The sequence below is a fragment of the Kryptolebias marmoratus genome, linkage group LG16, assembly GCF_001649575.2.
Source record: "Kryptolebias marmoratus isolate JLee-2015 linkage group LG16, ASM164957v2, whole genome shotgun sequence".
Lineage (NCBI taxonomy): Eukaryota > Metazoa > Chordata > Actinopteri > Cyprinodontiformes > Rivulidae > Kryptolebias > Kryptolebias marmoratus.
The window spans coordinates 29,786,969-29,810,436 of NC_051445.1; the positions used below are offsets into that span (position 1 = coordinate 29,786,969).

General features: G+C 37.8%; 1 protein-coding gene across 1 annotated transcript in view; it reads right to left on the minus strand.

The window, feature by feature from the left end:
• Positions 1-23,468, minus strand: part of sim1a (SIM bHLH transcription factor 1a) — a 69,141-nt gene that overhangs the window by 20,631 nt on the left and 25,042 nt on the right. The window contains exons 4-9 of the mRNA XM_037980371.1: positions 19,784-19,873; positions 19,598-19,706; positions 19,432-19,517; positions 12,247-12,446; positions 9,278-9,384; positions 7,132-7,279 (exon numbers count right to left, since the gene is read on the minus strand). Coding sequence (XP_037836299.1) covers positions 7,132-7,279; positions 9,278-9,384; positions 12,247-12,446; positions 19,432-19,517; positions 19,598-19,706; positions 19,784-19,873 — 740 coding nt within the window. The remainder of the gene's footprint in view (positions 1-7,131; positions 7,280-9,277; positions 9,385-12,246; positions 12,447-19,431; positions 19,518-19,597; positions 19,707-19,783; positions 19,874-23,468) is intronic.

Consider the following 23,468-nt stretch of genomic DNA (forward strand, 5'->3'; position numbering starts at 1 on the left):
GGCTCGACGTAACAGCAGCAACTCGAGCACATTACTGCCCCCTATATGTCAGGAGGACAAATAACGCCTTTTCTGTTCAAATTGCCAACCCGCCACAGTGGCGTGTGTGTTGATCAAATTCACCCGCCACTTCAAATATTTACCCGCATTTGGCGGGTGGCGGGTGCTAATTTCCACCCCTGACCTCTACCCTTACCTCTTAATCATATCTCCTCTAACCGTGTTGTCTATAACTCCCTGGCAATCTACTCTCAATTTAGGAAGCATTTTGGCCTTCGTCAGATGAGTCTTTCCAGTTCAATTGTATTTAATAACCTTTTTCCTCCTTCGTTGCAGGACGCTACTTTTGGTGTGTGGCAAAGTAAGGGCTTAAAAAATTTTAAGGACCTCTATATTGAAAACAAGTTTGCTTCTTTTGAACAATTATCTAACAAATTTGATTTACCAGCCTCACACTTTTTTAGATATTTACAGGTTAGGCATTTTATTACCTCATATATGTCAACATTTCCCGATAAGCCTTCCGATAATATAATCGATGAGTTGATGTCTTTTGACCCAACAAGGAGCAAAGCGATCACTTCCTGGATAAAACTGATCTCCCATTTAGATCTCCGGTCTTTTCCCACAAGTAAACAGTCCTGGGAGCAGGATCTTCAAATCACAATTAGTGAGGCAGTTTGGGCTGATATTTTGGGGACAATCCCCTCTTCATCAATATGCGCGAGACATTCTCTTATCTCTTATCCAATTTAAAGTCGTACATCGGGCATACCTCCATAAATCTAAACTGGCCAGAATCTACCCTCAAATCGACCCTATATGTGACAGATGTAAATTAGAGGAGGCCACACTATTACACATGTTTTGGAACTGCCCCAGGATACAGATATACTGGACTAGTATCTGTGAAGCGCTCTCAGCTGTTTTTGGAGTTAATATTGCTCCAAGCCCACTCATGCTGCTCTTTGGGGTTACTCCTGAGGGTTTAGGTTTACCTAAAGGAGGCAGAAAGTTAATTGCATTCTCAACGTTGCTAGCACGCCGCCTAATTCTCCTTAGATGGAAGGATGCTGCCCCACCCACAGTGTCAAACTGGATAAAAGATGTACTACTTGTATTATGTGATGAGAGGCTCTGAGAATAATTTCCATAAAACCTGGAAATCGTTTATGGTCTTTTTCAATAAACCCTCAACAGAGGTTCAGGAATAGTAGACCCTGGGAATTTTGGCTGAGCAGTGGTTCAATAAATCTTGACATGACTTTTTGTATGGTCTTAACTTTTCAGTTTTTCTTTTTGCTACACACATTGTAAGTGACAGTATGTAGGGGAATGTTGGCCGTTTATTGGGTGGGCTGTGTTTTTGTGTTTTTTTGTTTGTCTTATTTATTATTCTTGTTCGTATATAAAGTGAAACTGCTAATAAATATATTAAACACCAAGAACAGATGACTAAACATATGACCTGCATCCAGACACAATAATAAAGTCCAAAAGGAAAAATTTACATCACAACTACAGGGAGGATGTTGCTATGCATAAAGGTGCAGTGGCTTCTTGAGTTTCCGGATTTAAACCCTATTTTAATACCTTTGAGGCTGATTTAGGCATTAGTTCAGGGCAAAATTCACAAGTGAAGTACAGCTCAACCGAACTTATGTTCATTAGAGACAGTTCCGTTATTAGTATATCACCGATGCTGAAATCTGCACTCTGTAGACAGCGGTCCTGAGGACAACAGGCTGGTGTATCATAGTGAGGGGAGCAACGGTCAAAAGGAAACGTTCCCGAAAACAGAAGAGGGGAAGGCAGGTGGGCACGTTGGCCCAGCTAAAGGCTAGAAGACCACCGATTCAAACTTTCTTTCTGGCCAGTGTTCGCTCACTCGATAAAAAAGTGAACTTGTTACGTGTGAGAGCTCTGCTGAAAGCTAGGGACACTGTGTTCAGGACAGGTGAGACATCAGCACTCAGGGAAGCGAGGAAAGATCTGACTAAAGGGTTTGCGAGGGCCAAAGCCACATACACCCAGAAAACTCAGGGTCACTTCACCACCAACGACCCCCGGCACATGTGGAAGGGCATCAAGTGTATCACAGACTACAACATCAGGGAAGCACAATGCCCAAAGGACCCCTCATTGCCAGATGCACTCAACAGGTTCTATGCCCGCTTTGAGGATCCTAACATGATGCCCCCTAGCACCAAACTTATACCAACAACTGGTGACACGCCCCTCTGCATGATCACAGCAGACGTGAGGAAGATCCTCCAGGGAACTGAGGGACTGTGCACACCAGCTGTATGAGGTGTTGGCAGACAGCTTAAACACCTCACTGTCACTGGCATCTGTCCCCACCTGCTTAAAGACTGCCACCGTTGTCCCTGTCCCCAAGTGGTCCACAGTGACAGGCCTGAATGATGACCAACCTATAGCCTTAACATCGGTAGTTATGAAGTGCTTCGAGAGACTAGTCATGACCCACATCAAGGACTCCATTGACATCACTGTGGACCCACATCAGTACGCCTACAGGAAGAACCGCTCCACTGATGACGCCATCTCATCAGTGGTCCACACAGCCCTCACCCACCTGGAGAACAGAAACTCTTACATCCATTTGCTTTTTTTGTATTTCTCCTCAGCCTTCAATACCAAATCATCCCACAGACCTTGATACAGAAGGTCTCCTCTCTTGGACTGAGTCCCACGCTGGGAAACTGGGTTCTGGACTTCCTGACCAACAGAACTGTCAGGATCCACAACACTGTCTCCTCCTCCATCACCCTCAGCACTGGCTCACCCCAGGGCTGCGTGCTGAGCCCCCTCCTGTTCACTCTGCTGACATATGACTGCTTAGTGAGACACCCCAGCTGACATATAGTGAAGTTTGCGGATGACACTGCAGTAGTGGGATGTATCTCAAACAATAATGAGTCCAAAAACAGAGAGGAGGTGGAACTCCTGGTGCTATGGTGCAAAGAAAATAATCTCTGCATTAATATGAAGAAGACCAAGGAGATGGTGGTGGATTTCAGAAAAGACAAGTGTCCTCTTCCTCCCTTGTACATCGGAGGAGCAGCTGTGGAGGAGGCCTCCAGCTACAGATACCTTGGTGTGCATACAGTATATCCAGTGACCTTACCTGGAGTGCCAACACTTCCTGTCTGGTCAGGAAGGCCCACCGGCATCTCTACTTCCTCAGAAAGCTGCGGAGAGCTGGATTTGGGAGCTCAGTCCTGAGGAGCTTCTATTGCTGTATGGTGGAGAGCATTCTCTGCACCTGTATCACCGTGTGGCACGGAAACTGCACTGCTGCTGAGAGAATGACTCTGCAGAGGGTCATTAAGGCAGCACAGAGGACTGTAGGGAGCAGTCTTCCCACCACCTCAGACCTGTAGACATCACAATACAGAGAGAGGGCGCCCCGCATCATGAAGGACTCCACCCACCCTGCACACAGTCTGTTTCAGCCCCTCCATTCAGGCAGGCGACTGAGGTGCATTCACAACAAGACCACCAGGCTCAGAAACAGTTTCTACCCTGCAGCTGTCAGATTGCTGAACTCGAAAAAAAAACGCACTTAATTCAGCTTCATCTCATATTTACTCTTTTGTATGTTTGTATCTATGTATATGTATGTATATGTGTGTGTGTGTGTGTGTGTGTGTGTGTAGATATGCATATATTTATATATATGCATAGAGAGAGAGAGAGAAAGATGTATTCTCGTCATTTATATTATTTTATTATTTATTTATATGTATTCATTTATTTATTTATTAGGCTTCTTGAACAGGGACTTGAGTCCGAATTTCGTACCACAAACATGCAAGTGTGAGTTGGTATGACAATAAAAGATCCTTGAATCCTTGAGAACAGGACACGCTGACTTATTGTGTTGCCATGGAAATGTGTAAAGAAAAACTCACACCTACAGTATTCACAAAAAATTTTAATATGTTCACTATGCAGAGTGAATAATGATGAGTAAGTGTCAATCTACTTCAAATATGGGGGTAGTTTTCCTCATTCTAAAGATTTAGTCCTATTTTTAGTGTCTTTCTACACTTAAATGTTATCCACTTGTAGGTGATCTAACTAATTAAGTGGCTTCTGAATGTCATGGTCGGAGCTTTAAAGTAAAAGTTTTGAATATATATGCATTTCACTTAGGTTATCCAATATTTCATTTAGAGTATACATGATTGATGTTTTTACTTCTGTATTTTAATATCTGATTATAATTTCATTTAGATTATTATAACTACTATTTTGACTGTCTAAGCTCATGCTTAGATATGTCTGGTGATTTTATTTAGATTATCCTATATTTCATTTAGATTATACATGATTGATGTGTTTTTTCTTTCTTTTTTGTGTGTTTCATTCTGTATTTGCTGTATTGGATTCTGTTTTTGTTTCTGTTGCGAAGAACTTTGGATCTCCTTGTTGCTGAAAAGTGCTATATAAATAAATCTCACTTCACTTCACAACTTCTTCAGTTTTATACTTTTTAGAATTATTCAACAGAAGATTTTTCCCGGTTTTATTTTTGGTAATTTAGTGACATTATGTAAAATTATTACCTATAATCAAATTAGAAATCCAGAAAGCTGTGTACCTGTCTTGTCTGTTTTATTTCATACAGTTAAAATTAAAATCCAAGTGTGTGTGCGAGAGCACATGTGTGAGTAGGGGTATCCGTTTCTCTGGTTTAATCATTAGACTGGACTGACAACTTTGTGTACAAAAAGCAACACAATAAATAATAAGCAACATACATCATATCCTTTTTTTCACAGAAAGTGAAACAAATTGTACAGTTTGTATGGTCAGCTATTGTGTAAACAGCAGGGCTGGATGTTCACACACAAGATTCAACTGCAAGGTGATAAAATGAACAAAATGTGATCTTGTTCCAAATGTTCATGTTTTCCATTTTATTGAGAAGTGGAAACATATAAAACGTGACATGTCATTTGTTTAATGTAAATACCCTGGAAGCAAGTTATTTATACTCGCAGCAGAAAAATAAAATGATGAACGGGCAAAAGAAGTGGGTGCCTTGGGAACACATTGGATAAAAGGTTTTTATGACTCTGCTGCTCCAGAACTCAAACCCAGATCTTCCACAGGATATGTGGGCACTCTCACTTTTGTACTAACAACACAGCCAAACAAAACCTGCCTCCTGGAAGCCATTTATCCATGTTATTCCACCATGCCAGTCCTCAGGCAGCCTTCCTTTGGACCAAACCACTGTCAGAATGATAAGGGGGAGACATAACTTTTGAAAGGCATAAATGTATAATTTTGTCTAAATAAATGGTAGATATGCTTTCTTTTTTTGATATTGCTTAAAAGTATAGTTTCTGCAAATGATTATTGGTAGAGGACAATCTCTTTTTTTCCAAAATTGGAGGGTTCCAGACCCCCAAATCCCCAGGGATTAAAACCCATGGGGAAAACCTACAACTGTCTTCTCTTACAGGAAGTAAACTCATCTCTTAGCTCAAAAAAACCTGAATAGATTTAAAACCATAAATAAGGCTAGCTGGTGTTTATTTTATGTTTTTGTTTATCCATAAAAAACAACTGTCTGCTTGGTCTCCAGTGTTTAGCTGATACTGATTTGTAATAAACTCAATACTTGTGATTTTATTAACATTCAAGCTTTGATATTAAATATCAATATTGTCACAACATAACACAGCCAAACTCATTGAAAAGCCTCTATTTTGTCACAACACAAAAATCCCAATTGAGGAGTTTCCAAAAAGTCCAATTGACAAGCCCCCATTTTGTCACAACGTGGCTCAGGGATTGTGACAAAAACAGAGGGAAATAACACAAGGACTGTATTTTAAATGTTTTATTTAAAAACAGTTTGCTGAAAAAATAAAGAAAATCAAACTTGTCAAAAAAAGAAGTTGTATTAATTTAACATAAGTATCTGTGCATCAAAATTAAAACAAAATATAATATCAAATTTACTTACAGCATTATTATTAGTTTTACTATTTATTATATTATATTATATTATATTATATTATATTATATTATATTATATTATATTATATTATATTATATTATATTATTATTTTTATTATTTATTTTTCCGTAATACAATTATTTTTGCAGCTTGTATTATTCAGGCAGCAGTGGTAATAGTAAATGCATTTCAGTTTTTAAATGTTTGTTTTAATACTATGAAATTGTGGCATTTTTGCTCAAATTTACACTGTAACAGTCTCCTAACGACCCGTGCCTTGCTATAATTAATGACATATGAGTATTTTCATTATACAGTGCAGCACTGAAATTTTGTCAGGTTGTGTTTGCGCTTAATTCTTAATCTGATAATTCCTAAAACAGATAGTTTAACTTTGACTCCACCATCTAAACCACACGAGAATAAATAAATGTTGAAATTGTGTTTTTGTTTTATATATAATTAATTTAATTCTTTATTGTGTTGTTCAGCTGCACAGCTACGTAAATGTAATTGGTATTGTGCAGCAGTGTTTCTAATGAGTGAGTCCTTTTAAGCAATATTTGTGTTCATGAAGCACTGATAAATATATGGTCCAAAAAGATAGTGCTGAATTATAATATTTTTAGATAGTCATTTAAAAATAACAGAAAATATTGGGATAAACTTTTAAGTCCATGCTGCCCATGTCTATATAAAAGCGTTAAAACTTGGATATGGCCAATTCTATTTCAAATCTGTTTCTTACATATGCATGACACACTAGACTAAAAAAACTCCCCACAAATAATAAAACAGGCAGACACACAAACATATCAGTTGTGTGTTTCTGTTACAACTAATGGCAAACGAACAGACACTTAAATCCAAACAAAGAAAAATACATGACTAAGGTCATAAATAAATAAACAACAACAATAATAATAATAATAATAATAACAATAATAATAATACAATCTGCAGTCTCATACAACTTCATCTTCAACAATCCAAGATACAAAGTTAAGTTTATTAACAACATAAACACACAAAAAAATATTTGTGTCAAGTGAACCTTGTGGAGCTCACTGTGGTTGTCAGATGATCACATTATCATGAAGTTAACTCTTACAGAAGCAGGAATGAATACTCACGTGAGAACATAGTTGACGCTGACGATGCAGTGAGGTCGTGATGAGCGGCTGTTGTGTACAATGGTTGCATAACTCTGAACCCAGACCCAGCCTCCATGTTTAGCCAGGAAACGATAATACTTTGTGGTGACCTGTCCTTTCACCAGTACTAAACAAACACAAAAAAAAGAAAAGAAAAACAAACTTTATTGCCAAAAAATCTTAAGAAACAACAATGTAATTATCTTTTAGTTAGTAACCATGTCATGATGGAATCCCTCCATATGTGAAACAAAAAGCATTTTAGAAAACACTGTGATAGTTTAAACATCTGCTCTAGATTATTCTGTTGTAGCCGTTTAGGTCAAACCTTGAAAATATTATGCGCAAGCTCATGTGGTATTGTCATGCTCAGAGTGTGTTGTGAGTGACTCTCAGCTACTACCTACTTTAGAGTTAAGCTGAAATAAAAAACTTAGTTATAGCTAAGTTAGTTATAGCTAATTTTGTTGAGTTACAGACAATTTGAGAGGCTATTGTGGATTAGCTGTGGTGACCATCTTAAATTGGATTGATTCTAAAAGCTAATCAGATGTAGATGTACATCCAATGATCACTTTATGACAGTTTCATTTAAATCCGTCCCATGGTTCATGAGATTTTTTGCTAACAGCACTTTTAAGCACCTTAAGCAAGAACATCTTAACATTTCTGCTGAAATAATTGTGTATTCAGAAACTGATGGAGTTGTAAAGTAGGGATGGGGAATACTATTTTCTGATGCATTTTGATGTGAATTCTGAATAGATTAAAAAAAATAAAATAATAATAATATATATATATATATATATATATAATTTACTGTTAATATCCTGTAACATCCTGCAAAAGGTGGAACTGTATGCCCTGAAAGGGCAGCACCTGGATGGTTTATGGTTTGCACACAACAGAGACAAACTTCTCCCTCTGTGTTTGGAAGAACTTTGGCTTTCATGAAGTTGACGGGGAAATGATGTTCACAAAAATCACAATATATTCAAGTTGTGTTCACATTTCCACAAGAAAGAGGAGGAAAAACTGCCAGTCATTGCTGTCACTTCGAACAGTATTATCTGGGCTGTGACTGTTGGAGACTTACTGGCATAAGGGAATTGTGATGGAGTCTCTAGAATGTATCAAAACATTTGAGGGTGTCCTCAATCAATCATAATTAATAAAAAAAAAACTGGTTCAAATCTGGGCAGCACACGGAGCAGTGGTTAGAGATGTTACCTCACAGCACAGTGTATACCTTGCCTCTTGCACAGTGACTGCTGGAGCTAGATACCAGTTACCCCACGACCCAGAAAAGCAAGTAAAGAAAATTAATTTCTTAAGTTTACCCCAGCAGATTATATCATCAGTGTGGGGGAGAATGACAAGATGGGTGCAAAGTGGGTTGAGGTTGCTAGAAGGTGGGTGGAGGTAGACAACAATATAATGTGCACAAATACAGTTTTGCAATGCACAGGAAAAAGGCCATGATTTTCGAAAATTGGGAACTCAAAATGCAGCTGCATGGCTTGCTGGTCGCAAACGTTTATAATTCAATGAGACCACGATGAAATATTCACCTATTTCCTCACTATTCTGAGTTGCCAATTAAACTAACAGTTGCAGCCCAGAGAGACACTACCTTTTTTTCGATCCTTTGGAGCCAAAACATTAACTGATCCTTCTTTGTCAAAGATACTAACACAGCCATTGCTACACTCTAAAACAAAAACAGAATGGTGGAAACACGTGAAACATGTGATGCATGGACAACCATTGCCACAGAATCTTATGTTGCTGTACTGAGCATTTTGACTCTATCTTTGTTAATTTATTCTCAAAAATCTAGTTTGAATGAAAACTGTTTTATACTGCAGTGTAGAGCAAAAAACATTATTTCTTTTAGGCCAGGATTTTGCTTGAAGTCTGACTATGGATGCTCCTGCTCAGACTAACCATTATTAGCTTGTGGACCCACTTATAAAGCAAATTCTTTTTTATTTAATTTTAAAACAGCTTGAGTCTTTAAAACTTCATAGCCCCTCACGCAAATGATAATACTTTGCTATGACAAAGCACAAACACACATACACAAAAGCAATACAGTTAAGTCTTATTGCAATGTGCAACTTACACAGATGATGTGCACAGCGAAGATGGAAGGAGTCACAGCTGTGGACGTGATGATAAAGAGTCTTCTCTATCAGATCCTGAGGCTCATAGCCTGTCAGCTCTGCAACCCTGATCAACACACATGCAGAAATACCCCCACACATTTTTATCATAAGCAGTGATTCATACCACAGGGACAAGCTGTTTATCCCCACAAGAGTAACAACAGCTGGGATAACTGCAGCATGTGAACACCCATTCTTAGGACACACTAAGGCTTGTCACATTCACACACACACATACATTAATTATTAAACACTTTGCTATATTTAATGTTCTAATAATATTCTGTAGACATACATTAACATGCTATACATGCAAATATTAGGGTTTCTCCACACTTTCTATTTCACAATCCCAGTTTTTTCTAAACCAAACTTTCAGATTTTTTTGTTAATTTTTTTAAACCCAAATATCTGTTTGGTCAGTAAGGGATGGGAAGTAAAATCCAGTTTTAGATGCATTGCTTTACAAACATGGAAGATTATGAATCAAATTTTAAATATTGTAATCAATTTTATTAATGTTATTTTGTGCAGCCACTTTAAGAGAGTCAGTAGAGTAGCTGATGCATGGCACCATTTGTCTTGGTAGGGTGACCATAGCTCCCTGCAGATGAAACATGTTGTAGAAAAGATGTGTGTTTTCACAGCTTTTGTTTACTGCACCCTGGAGAATTTCTGTATGTATGTAATAGCTGAAGTTATCATAACATGACTGTTTTCAGTAATGACTTTTAAATGTTTGATTTATGTATAAATTTCCAATGCTAATTGCGTTGGTTTATGTGTGACGTTTCAATGTTAACATCTATGCTAATTATTGGTCAGCAGCCTGGGATTACTTGGGTTTTTAACATATGGTATTGTGCACTCATTATTAGGCATGGAAATATATAAATCAGTGTTTCTTTGTGTAAAATAGGATTTTCATTTAGGTTTCAAGTTAATCAGATGGATCAATAATTGTTTCATAATGGCATTATAAATAGTAATCAAATTGTTAAGTGTCTAAACATTACCACACTTATTGAACAGTGGTGCTGTTTTATTAGTATACTTAAGTAAAATTATTACACTTGAGAAGGCTGTCTTCTTCAACTTTTTTTTTTTTTCATTTATTTTTAATTTTCAAATTAATGCATCATGGAAGGAAATACAACTACAGTACTTACTGCTAAAGAAGATGTGATATTTTTTTTTGCTATTTTATTTAAATTGTTTAAAAACTAATACATGTAAAGGTTTTATGGCCTAATTCAAATACTTTTTAATCAAAGTCTTACAAATTCCCATTACCCAAAAACACAGATCTGATTTTAAACTTTAAATATGTCTTAATACATGAGCCAATATGTTAGTTTGCTATAAAGTTGTGCATCATTCTTGATACGAAAAGTTTAGGTAGGGTATGTCAACGAAAAAATTCTGGGTTCTTTTGATTTTATTTTCCAGACTTTGCAAATCCTGGTGGTAAAAGAAAATCTTTACTACAGTGTTGTGAAAAAGTATTTGCCCCTTTACAGATTTCTTCTGATTTTCTTTTTTGGTCACACTTGCATGTTTCAGATCATCAAACAAATGTTCACATCAATTGACAACAAAAGTCATCGCACTGTACAAAAACATTAACAAACATTATAAAAGCCAGTTAGTAAAACTTATCTATGGAAGCCAGCAGACTGTGCTGAATCTTCACTTTGTCCCAGTCTCCCATCCTGAACAGCACATTGGCAACAGTGGAAAGAAAAAACTCTAAACTTTAACAGGAAGGATCCTCCAGCAGAATCAGGCTCAGGATGAGCGGCCATCTGCTTTGACCAACTGGGGTTGGAGAGGACAGGAAAGAGACACAGACAAACACAGAATGGCTGGTCCAGGTGTAGCCATCATACAAAGATAACCTGAATGAATACATAATGCAGTTTTTAAATGATGATTTCACCTATTCAGAGTAAAAAGCTATCCAAACCAACCTGGTCCTGTGTAAAGAGTAATTGTCCCCTAAACATAATAAATGGTTGTGCCAAATTGATGGCAACAACTGCAAACAAGCATTTGTGATAACTATCAGTCAGTCTTTCAAATGGATGAGGAGGAATTTTGTTGCTGTGCTTCAGATCAGTGTCTTGCTGCAGAACTCAAAGGGCCTTTGACCTTAAAGTCACAAACTGATGGCCGGACATTCTACTTCAGGATTTTCTGGTAGAAAAGATAATTCATGCTTCTATTGATTACAGCAAGTTGTCCAGGTCCTGAAGCAGCAAAGCAGCCGACATTATCACACTACCACCACCATGTTTGACCAAAGGTATGGTGTTTTTTTCCTCAAATGCAGTGTTAGTTTTATGCCAGATCTAAGAGGATGTACAACTTCCAAAAGGTTCCACTTTTGTCTCGTCAGTTCATGTAATATTTTCTCAAATGTCTTTGGAATCATCAAGATGTTTCTTGTTTTTTTTTACCATTTTTTTTACCAGGTAGTAGCTGAGAGTCACTCAAAAGATTTGAATAGCTTTCTTCCCTCGATAAATAAAATCATCATTTGAAAACTGAATGTTGTATTTACTCAGATTATCTTTGATATTTACATTTTTTGACAATCTGAAATGTGTAAGTGTTACACAAAAAAGCAAAAGCAGAAGAAATCTGTAAGTGAATACCTTTTCACAACACTGTGTGTACAACTTTTAAATACAGTTAATGTCATAATAAATACCCAGCTGGTTTGAGCAACTTTCAGAAATAGAATTCTTTTTTATTTTAATGCAATGGGTAATAAAGTCAGGAAAAACTAATGTTTTGCTTTAACATACTGTATTTTGTTTTTTATTTTCTACTTAACAAGACCTGGAGAATACTGAAATGAAATTTCATATTTTGAAGACTGTGTAGACTGTGTGTGCAGGCAGATCCAGAAAACAGAGTGTACCGGGAATCGAGGAAGATAAGCTTCATGTCCAGACTGGCTCTGAACATGAACATGTTGCTGTGCAGTTTGATCTCAGTGACGGCACTAGGTGGCAATGAGTGACCGACAGCCACGAGTCCGATGTTCTGATAGCAGCCGTCAAACGGAGACATGTCCAGGCTGTATTGACGGATCTTCAGGTAGCCACTGCAGTGGATCACCTGGACCAAAAGTTCACAAATATATCAATCAAACGTGTTCCAGCAGCCTTTTACTTCAAGATTTCACTCAAAGTGATTTCATTCAGCTTTTTATTTAAAATTAATCATGATGAAAAATGAAATACATGCAGCTGTGATAACTTGTCCAACATAGTTAATTGAAAATCAGTCACTCTGCAGAGGTTTATAAGATGATATGATCACATCTATCAGACATAAAGATTCAACTTCTATTGGTTTAACTATTGCAAAAATATTCATCCCACTTGGTAATCTTTGTACTTTGTTGCTTTACAATGTGGAAAATAAATTAATTTTTAATTTGATTAAAAGCAATAAGTCTAAAAAAACTCCAGATTGATAAAGTTAAAAGGGGAAAACCTGTTTTAAATGATTTTAAAATATAAAACTGAAAAGTGGTGCATGCATATTTATTCACACCATTTGCTTTGAAGCCCAAACCATTACCTTCAGAAGCCACATAATTAGTTAAATAAGATCCACCTGTGAGTGACCTAAGTGCCAAATTACCCAAACCTATCAAATGATAAACAGCTGTTGTAACAGTCCCCAGAATCAAAACCAGTTTAACACCTCTAAGTAGTATGGACTATCACTAAGCAAGAAACAGTACGGAGACCAAAGAACTCTCTGCACAAATCAAAGACAATGTTCTGGAGAATTACAGATCATGGTTGGGTTACAAAAAATAAATCCATAATTAGGAAATGGAAAGAAGATGCCGCCACAGCAAACCTGCCAAGAGAGGGTAATCCAACAAAACTCACAGAGCGGGTGAGGAGGCCATTAATCAAAGAAAAATCCAGGAGGTCAAAAATAACCCTGATGGAGCTGGGCAGATCTTCTGCAGAGATGGGATATCTGTTTATAGGACCACTAGAAGCTGCACAGAGCTGAGCTTCATAGAAGAGTGGCAGGAAAAAGATAATGATTAACAATATTAAAAAGACAGATTGTTTGGAAGGTGCTGTGGTCGGATGAGACCAAACATCAAGAACAACATTATGTCTGAGGCAAATCTACCACTTCTCATCCAGCTGAGAGGACCATTCTGACAGTGAAGCATGGTGGTGGGAATATTTTCCATCATTCTGTGGGGGGTGTTGTGGGAGTATGGGGTGTTGTGGTCATTTTTAAGAGCTAGTCGATCCCTGTATAAACAAAGGAAGAGCTGTGTTTGCATCTTCGGCACAAATTTGAGCTTGATCTCAGTGCAGGTTGGAGACTGCCAGGGCTGTCCCATGTTTACGATTCTGTTTGTAGTGTTCATAAGCAGGAACAGGTGGTTTGAGTTTTTTCTGTGTTATGGTTTTGTTTTATTTTTAGTTTGTTGGTTTGTTTGGTTTCTGTCTTGTCTCTTGTTTCATGTTTCATTTGCTCCTCCTCAGTCTCTCTCTCTTTGTCTCCCTGCCACACCTACACCTGTCCCCACTTTGTAATCACGTCACCTGTCTCCATTTACCTAATTATCCTCAGTCTTTAAAACCCGGTCATTGCCTTCCACACTCCGCTGGTTCATTGTTTGATGTTGTTAGTTTCTGTCCTGCCCATTCCTGTTTCTTGTTCCTATTTCGGTTGGTATTTGTTTCCTGTAGTTTTTGATTTAGTTTTTATCTTAATAGTTTGCTGCCTCGACAGCTTTTGTTTTCGTTTTGTCATTAGTTTAATAAATTAGTTTCCTTTCAAGTATTAGTCTGCGTTCTGGGTTCGCCTCCGTCATCACCACCTTTCATGACAAACTCAAGGTGAAGTTGTAATGAAGATGGTGTCTGATGTGGGAATCGCAGGGTCTCATCTCTGCTATTTGCAGTTGTTGTGGTTCTGTTGGTGTCTTCAAACCATGACTTTCAGCATCAAGCAGCTGGAATAAAAGTATTGTCCTCTAAGTCCGAGACTATGTTTTAAACCAAAAAAAGGTGAATAGTCCCTGCTGGTTTGTTGAGTCTCTGCTTTAAGTGGAGGAATTTAAGTATCTGGGTCATGAATCAAGGATGTTGCTTCAGTTTGTAGTAGTGAAGAAAGTGGTGAATTGAAAGGCAAAGCTCTTGATTTACAGGTCCATCTACATTCCAGCCCTCACCTACGGACATGAGGTATGGTTTTCTGACCTAAAGAACGAGATCCCAGTTACAAATGGCTGAAATGAGCCATGGGGTGGCTGGGATTAGCTTCCGAGATAAGGTGAAGGACTGTCATCCGGGGAAGCTCGGAGTAGAGCCGCTGCTCCTCCACATCAAAATGAGTCAGCTGAGGTAGTTCAGGCATTAGGATCTCTCCCTTTAGAGGTTTTCCGGGTATGTCCTACTAAGAGGAGACCCCAGGGCATGCACAGAATTTACTAGAGGGATTATATGTCCTCTCTCTTGCCTGGGAACATCTTGGGACCCCCAGGAGGAGCTGGAGAGTGTTGCTGGGTAGAGGAATGTCAGGGTTTTCCTCCTGGACCTATTCCCTCTCAACCCTACCAGGAATAAACAGTAGAAGATTGATGGATGGTTGTTTTGAAGAAGATTCAAACTGTGTAAGCAAGTGTAAAGATCTGATCCACTGTTCCATGGCCAGGACAAATTTCTCCTCCTGAATTCAAGGTTTAACAATCAGTCAGAGTCTTCCTTACAACATTCTGGAAAACCTTCCTGGAGAGGCTGAAAAGAGGGATGCTTCAATTGTTGGGACACACACACTACAGCCTCCTTTTTCAAAAATTCAAACTACCAACCTGATCTGCCACCCTACAAGTTTTATCTCAGCTTAACAACTACTTAAGCAACCTCTACCATAGTAATGAACTTCAGACTCTGCCCCCTCAAAGGTGGACATGGTGACCAGATTAATAAGATTCTCAAAACACTCCCTCCACCCTCTTACAGTATTTCTAATTCAGATCAGGAGTTCCACACCCAAGCCAAGCACAGCCTGGAACACGGCACCCTTTCCCTTTTGGAGTCGCCAAACGGTTTGTCAGAACATCCTCATCTATAGTCTCGCTGAATTCCTCCCATGCTCAAGTTTTTGCATCCACAAAAAGAAGCCACAGTTCTTTTGGCCATCCTGTACTGGTCAGCTGCTTGAAGAGTCCTCTGGGAGAGCCAAGCACTAAAGACACCCTTCTTTAGCTTAACAGACTACATCACTTCTGGTTTCCACCAGCATGTTTTTCATTTGCCACTGCAACATTAATGAGTTTCAGGGTGCAGCTGCTGAAAACAACATCTGCAATAGAGGCCCTGAACATGGTCCATTTGGATTCCATGTTGCCGAGCTCCCATGGAACATGTGAAAAACTCTCCCGAAGGTATGAGTTAAAGACCTCTCAGACAGGGGGCTCCAACATATGTTCCTCAATCACCCTCACTATTTGTTTGGGTCTACAAATAGTTCTGTCTGGCAATCTCCACTGCCACCGGATTAAACTAACCACCATGCGATGAGCAATTGACAGCTCTACCCCTCTCTTTACACAAGTGTCCAAGACACATGGCCAGGTTTAATGATACCATTACAAAGGTGAAGTTGGCATAAGGTGGCCTGGTACCAAGTACTCTTATAGACCACCCTATGCTCAAACATTGTGTTCATTGTGGACAGCCCATCCCTAGCTCATAAGATGAATAACAAAACACTGCTTGGGTTTAGATCAGGTAGACTGTTTCTCCCAATCACTCCCCTTCAGATGATTCTGTCAATGCCTACATGGACAATGAAGTTACCCAAGAGAACAACAGAATCCCAAGATGGCGCCTCGTCAGGACACCATCCAGAGACTCCAGGATGTTTGTGTAATCTGAACTGGTGTTCAAAGCATAAGCACAACCAACAGTCTAAATTTTCCTGTCTGCAGCTTGAGGCTTGAAGCTGCAGACAGGCGACCCTCTTGTTCACTTGGGTGAACTCTCCACATCCATCAGTTGCCTCTCTCGCTAGGCAACTTCAGAGTAGGAAGGAGTCTATCCCCTTCAGGAGTTTTGTTCTAGAGCACAAGCTGTGTGTGGAGGTGAGCCCAACTATAAAATATGGGTATTGCTTAACCTCACACTTAAGCTTTGGCCTTATTTGCATGGTAGCCAACCTCAACGGTCATGTTCACAGGTAAAGGGTCCACAGGGAGGTGACCTCCTGTCTCTTTTGGGCTTGCCCTGGCTGAGCCCCAGCCTCCTGGGCAGTTTTGAAACATCATTTTGTAAAACTATCTTTTATTTAAAAATAAATGTGGGAGGGATGTTTTTTTTAAGGAAGGACTAACCTATGCTGAGTCTGTGCAACATATGGTCTACATTTATATAGCACATATTTAAACTTACCTTTATTCAAAACGTGTTTTACAATGAGAACTAATACTGTAACATTGTTCAGCTTTTATATAATTTTAATCTAAAGAAAATATTTTTATTTGTCAAAACAATTTATTTTCAGAAATTTAGATTTTATCTTTTAGAAAATGAAAGAAAGAATAAAGTATGAAAAATCTTATCTAGAACTGCAAAGTACTAATAATAAATTCTGCATATTTCAGTACTTTTCAAGCTTGCACAACAACCCTGGGATCAAATGTTTAATGAAAAAGGCCATAATGGACATGGTGATGTACAACTCAGGCTGTGATTAATGGACCACCTCCAGCCCAGGGGCCTCATGTACAAAGGGTGTAGATTCACAAAAATGTGGCACACACCATTTTTCATGCAAAACTGCAGATGTATCGAGGATGAATTGACTGTGGAAATGTGAGAAGCCCCACATGAACTTTATAGCTGGTGAAGGCTTTTTTATATAGTTATTGGTCTGTTTAGCAAAACCTAGAGCAGGGGTAGGCAACCCTGGTCCTGAAGAGCTACTATCCTGCATGTTTTACTTGTTTCTCTGCTCTAACACATCTCATTTGAATCAATGTGTCAAACAGTCTTCTGTAGAACATGAAGAGGTAATTTAACCACTGAATCAGGTGTGTTGGAGAAGGGAAACAAGTAAAACATGCAGGATAGTGGCTCTCCAAGACCAGGGTTGCCTACCCCTGACTTAGAGGGTGTGCTGGGAAACTGGTAATAATGTGACAATAATTATATACACTAGAGACACACGAGGAACTGAACTAATACATCTACATCTCATGTATGTATACATGAGTGGATATGAAATCATGGTCAAAGTGTGCAAAAAATACCTTACCCAACGATGGCTTTAGCCTTATTTTATTATTAATACAACTACTACTACTACTACTAAGATTGCAGTCTTTTCATTGACCATTTTTCTTTTCTTTTAGGCGACTTCTCACAGGTCGGTCACAGACATTGACTCCAGTTTCTGCCCACTTGATTCTCATTTATTTTGTTGTGCATTTTTTGTTTTCAAGACATACTGCTTTAAGTTTTCTATCTTGATTCTTTGTCTTCTTTGGTCTACTAGTATACTTCCCTTTTACAACTTTATTTTTTGTTTGTACTTTGTCCAGCTGACTGGGACAACAATCATCTTCTGCAACATTCTGTGATGATCTACCTTCTTGAAGAACTTTCCTAATCCTCTCCTTTGTTTCAACTGGCTCTCTCAACTCTCTTGGGTTGGAGCTGTGATTCATGTCAATCTGCTTTGTGCAACAGCTCTCCAAGATGTGAGCTCTTTTTTAAACTGAAGACTAATTAGCAGATTTGATCTGAAACAGGTGTTTGTTCTAGAAGTGCAAATCATATTGATTTTACAAATTTTTCTTGTACTTGATCTAAAAAGAAGCGACTGTTTTATTGTTTCTTATTACAAAAAGGTTGACATTTAGAAAAATGTGTCACAATTGTGATAAAAAAAAAACAACAACAACAATTTAAAGAATATCTTCCAAGATAGATGATCTTTTTTGCCAGAGGTTGTTGCACTTTTATAGGACCTTCAAGATAAAGGTCACAAAGTGCTTCACAACAAAACAAAAGCCTTAAAAATAATTAAAATTAGCTTGTGACTGAACAACAATTAAAATTTGGTTTAAAAAGCAAGTTTAAAAAAAGAGTTTAAGCTGATTTTTAAAAGACACCAGTTAGTCAAGAGATCTCAAGCTCAAAGGAAGAAATTTCCAGTCTGTGGGCCAAAAAGCTTTTTGCTCCAAAAGCTTTTTCTCCTTTTGTTTTCAGCCTTGTGCATTGCATTGACAACATTGCATTGTTCTGTTTACTCAACCTCAGGGACCTGCTGGGGATGTGTGGATGCAAAAGTTCTACAATGTACACTAGTGCTTGACCATGTAGAGATCTAAAAGTCAAAACCAGAATCTTAAAATGAACTTTAAAATTGATGGAAAGCAAGTCCAACTGAAATAACTATCTAACATTTGAATACTTTGATGATTTGGTCAGAAGCCTTGAGAATAACATTCTGAACAACCTGCAGATGATCCAAGAAGGCTTTGTTAAGGCAAGCGAACAAAGAGTTGCAGTAACTGATGTTGTTATTTTTTTCACATGTAGACATGATTTTTGGAGGAAAATCACTCATGCAGGGCATATTTGCATATTTAAGTGGAGGCGTGTCAGGGGAGGTATCTCATATGCTCTCAGTTCCACGTTTATCAGGATGTAAAAAGGAAATGTGCTTGGATGTATGTGTATGCATTGTTTCATATATTTGGATTTGTTTATGCGTATGCCTTTTTCTTGATTTAAGCATATGTCATGTTTCAGTTGATAATCCACACAAGTTTTTGTACATGAGGCCCATGGTCCAGGACAGGAATCACTTTAATAGAAAAAAAGGAATGGCGTTTGTTTACATGTGTTGTGTCAAATAATTCACAATTCTATGGATGAATTAAAATTAAACTACAAAAGATTGACTGTTGGGCGATTGAAATTTGTTATTAGTTCTATATTATTTTTTTGAGTTCAGTAGATTTCATATGAGTTGTTCCTCCAGATTATTAGTTAATAACATTAAGAACATTCTTGTTAAAATGAGTTTAGCAGTGTGAATGAAGCACCTTGTAGCCTCCACAGGTGAGACCAGCATTTCTTTTAGCGAGGACACATTTCATTCTCAGGAAGAAGGAGCGCTCCATCTCATATTCTGTAAAAACATGTAAAAACGGTGATGTTATTTATGCTGTGCGGTGTGTCTGTGGCATAAAGTCTTCATCTGCTGATTACCTTTTACATAGTGTGAGTGATAAGGCTGATGTGCTGTGAGGACGGCTGTCATCTCATCATGGTCAGCTGGATGAATATATTCATAAATGCTGTTTCCCGTCAATTCTACCTGTTGAAGTGAACATTCAGTTCAGAACTGGGTCAGAACAGAACCATTCAATACCTCATTAGGCTTGTCAAACCCACCTGTGACAGACCCAAGTGCACTGAGGCTGTTTCTGATATGTACATGATCTTCCCATCTGGAGCAACCACAAAAATGAAGCCGTCCAGCGTCTGAAAAAAAACAAAAAATGAGTCCTATTTTACTATAGGCTAGGAATATTTCTCTTTCAGAAAAAAAAAATGAACTGCTTTTTTTAACAATATGTTTATAATCTTGTCAAACCTCACAGAGCAGCTGTCAAAGCAACACAATGTACTACCAGAGGAACAACTTGAAAAAAGACAAAATAAATGTCTAAACTACAAAAATTTTGAAGATTTTTTGAAGGAGCAAATGAATCCCAACAAACATCGACCTTCTCGTAAAAATCCCATTTTCAATTACTTTTGTCATATTTAAGCTGACAAAATGCCTACATTTTGATGTATGAACTGTATAAGAAGCATTAAAGCTGTTAAAGCTGCTGCCAGTAGCTTATTATGGTCACCATGGTAACCACACACCTTTGTCTCTCAGTCCCTGACAGAATGACAAAAATGTGAAGTGGAAGGGTAACACAATTGGTGAGCTCTTTCTGATATACCCAACACACAAACAACCAACCATGCACAAACTCACATTTAAGACCAAATTAGAATTTTCAATCAACTTAAAGTGCAAATGTTTGGATTGTGAAAGATAAACAGGAGTCCCAGAGAAAACCTGCACATCCACAGGGACAACATACAAACTTCTCAATATGTGTCTGTTTTTGATAAACAACTACAAAATGTAATTTGATCAGAAATCAGCTTTGATTGTAGGAAAGTATTTTTTGATTACACAAAGACGACAGGGAATGTATTAAAAGTACAACAAAGGAACAAATGTGTCACCACAACATCAGCATGATCAGAGCAGTCATGATGTGAATACTGAGGGTGGACGACCCATTCACCTCAACACAGAAACTGCAAGCAAGAAATTTTAGATCCTAAAATCTATCAAACGCTCATGACTTCTTTATAAGCTAGAAGTATTTTTTTATGTAGTCTACATGTCAGCTTTGTTTTCCAATGAGGGGCTACAGAAGTTCTTATTACAGATTCACTGGCATTCACACTTGAGTATGTATTTATTGAAAATATTCAAATTACTTTCTTTTTCTCCTTCTACTTGACCTATTAACTGCTATAATGCTATTAATTACAACAAACTCAAAAATAAACAGGAGGAAGTGCCATCTACTACGCAAATACTACTTCTTTCTTTCTCTATAACACAAAATTATTCTCTTATCATTAGGGCTGTGCAATCAATTGCATTTTTTATTTTAGCTCCAAACAATCACAAAAACAGTGTAAGTGACAAAATTTTTTTGCCACATTCTGCCTTGTGAACATGCTCCCTTTTTGCTTTGACCCCTAAATCAAGCGCTGCAGCCTCTGTGAGACATTCAAGGGGGAGGGGGCACATACTGACGACCCCAGCATACTCCATAAGAAGTCAAGAAGTCGGTTCACGGTCACGTGATTGCGAGACATTTGTTTTTACACACACCTTTCATATTCCACGAAACTTTTAGATCAGAACTCCCAGGAAGACGGATGTATTTTCTAACAGCCTCGACCAGCTGCCTCTCAGCAGAGCAGTAGAAGCCAATTGACTCCACTGAACCTCACATGCTTTTCCGCATAAACACACCCACAACAACTTCTGACCAATCACACAATACTTGATGCAAACCCCTGTGAGGAAAAAGTTTGGCCCGGCCGGGCCTTGTATCAGGACGTAGAGGACGAAGCTGCTATGCAAATAAAAATGACGCAATTTTTGCCACACAACCATAAGAACGAGAGCAGACTTCATGACTTTTTATGGAGTAAGGAAAGACCTTTATAGAGCTTTGCAGCAGGCTTTCACAATCTACCACATTTAACACCAAGCTTTAAGTTTATGGCAGAACTGTCTAAACAATAAGTGTGATATGGGAGAAAAATCTTTCAGTAGGTTTTGTCAGACTGACAGGACATGCACTGAGAAATGTTCACAGTAAGTCGGCTGTCGGCTGCAATATAGAACATGTGCAGGTTCTCCCAGTTACAGAGAAAAGAGCTGCGTGGCTTCATTTTATTTTTGATGGCAATGTCCCCGTGATATTGCCAATGAAAGTTGTAGTTTGAACAGCTCACCTGTCCCAGAAACACGCCTCTGTTAAAGTCACAACAGGTTTGTTTAAACTAACATGAGAACTATATATATATAAAAGAGAAGAAAAGTTGAAAAAACAAGTCAGTAAGATTTTAGGTTTTGAGATGGGACACTGAGTTGGGTGGGCATGGCCAACAGCAGCTTCTTTGCATAATAGTGACATAGCCCTAAAACCGCTCATTCTGAAATGAACTCACAACAGGCAGAAGTGATCAGGTGAAATCTCAATATATGAGAATGATTTAGTGTATTAAATGTAGTGAACATGTTTTGTATAGCCTACAGACCTATCCTGACTTGTTCAAGGTAGCATTATAGGTCCCCTTTAACATTATGCTGAATCTAAAATAATTTTCATAGCAATTATGACTGATTTTTGCCTTCCACTGTTAATAAGTTGATTATTTGCATATTAGAACCCAGAACAGATTTTAGGCAAATTAAAAAAAAAAAAATTACTGTAATCACTGTTTTTGCTAAAACTAATTCAGTCAAAATGGAGAAAAATAGTTTTAGAATTAAATTTTTTACAAAAAGTTGAATTTACTGTCTTCTTGGTGTTTGTTTTTGTTAGAAAACAAAATATTTATTACTGTAATTTTATTGATGATTCCGTGCATAGTCTGTTTGTATCAATAAACTGTATCAATCTGATACAATACTAATGTTGGTATTAATAATATCTGAATTTGAATCGATTCACACACCCCTACTGTCATCAAAACAACAGATAAACAAGGCTGCATCATTATCACCATCTTCATCTGTGAATTAAATAAAATGTAGATCTAATAGTTTTACTCTATTTACTGTAATTTTAAACAGTAAACTTTAAACAACTTTTTTTTTACAAATGGAAGGTTTTTTTGTCCTCTGAAATATATACTGCATGTGCATAGTAGAGCTGCATGATACTGTAACAGAAAAACCTGCAATGAGTGACAGTATTGTTTAATATTACAATGACGACATCAAAAACCCACATTTTCCTCACTCCTCACTTTCTCTTCTGTTATCACTCTCATACAAACCAGGTGTGAGCATCAGGGCCAGTGGGAGTCTATTAGGTTGAACTATTATAAGTTAAATTATTAGCATGCACAACATGAATGCATTGTACTTGAAATGTAATGGCCTATGATTTTTTGTAGTCCAAGCAGACCTTTTCAATATTAATATTACGCTCACTGATACTGCAGTTATGATAAAATTTTGATATATTGTGGAGAGATAATGCATAAAACCTTTAATTTACAAAAAAAGGGTTTCTTTTATTTATGAATGACATGCAATCTGATTTTTAAGCGCCTTATTAAAAAACTGAAAGTTTTGTTGAACTGAAACACTTTTGCTGATTTTTATTTTTAATTGTAAATGTTTATAAAATTTTGGATTTTTTTTCCCAATTATAAATTGAATCCACCTTGTAATTAAACACGTTTTAGGTGAGGGAATGTTAAAACTGTATAAAAGGTGCTGGTGAGCAAGATGGAGTAAAGACGGATATTTCAGAGC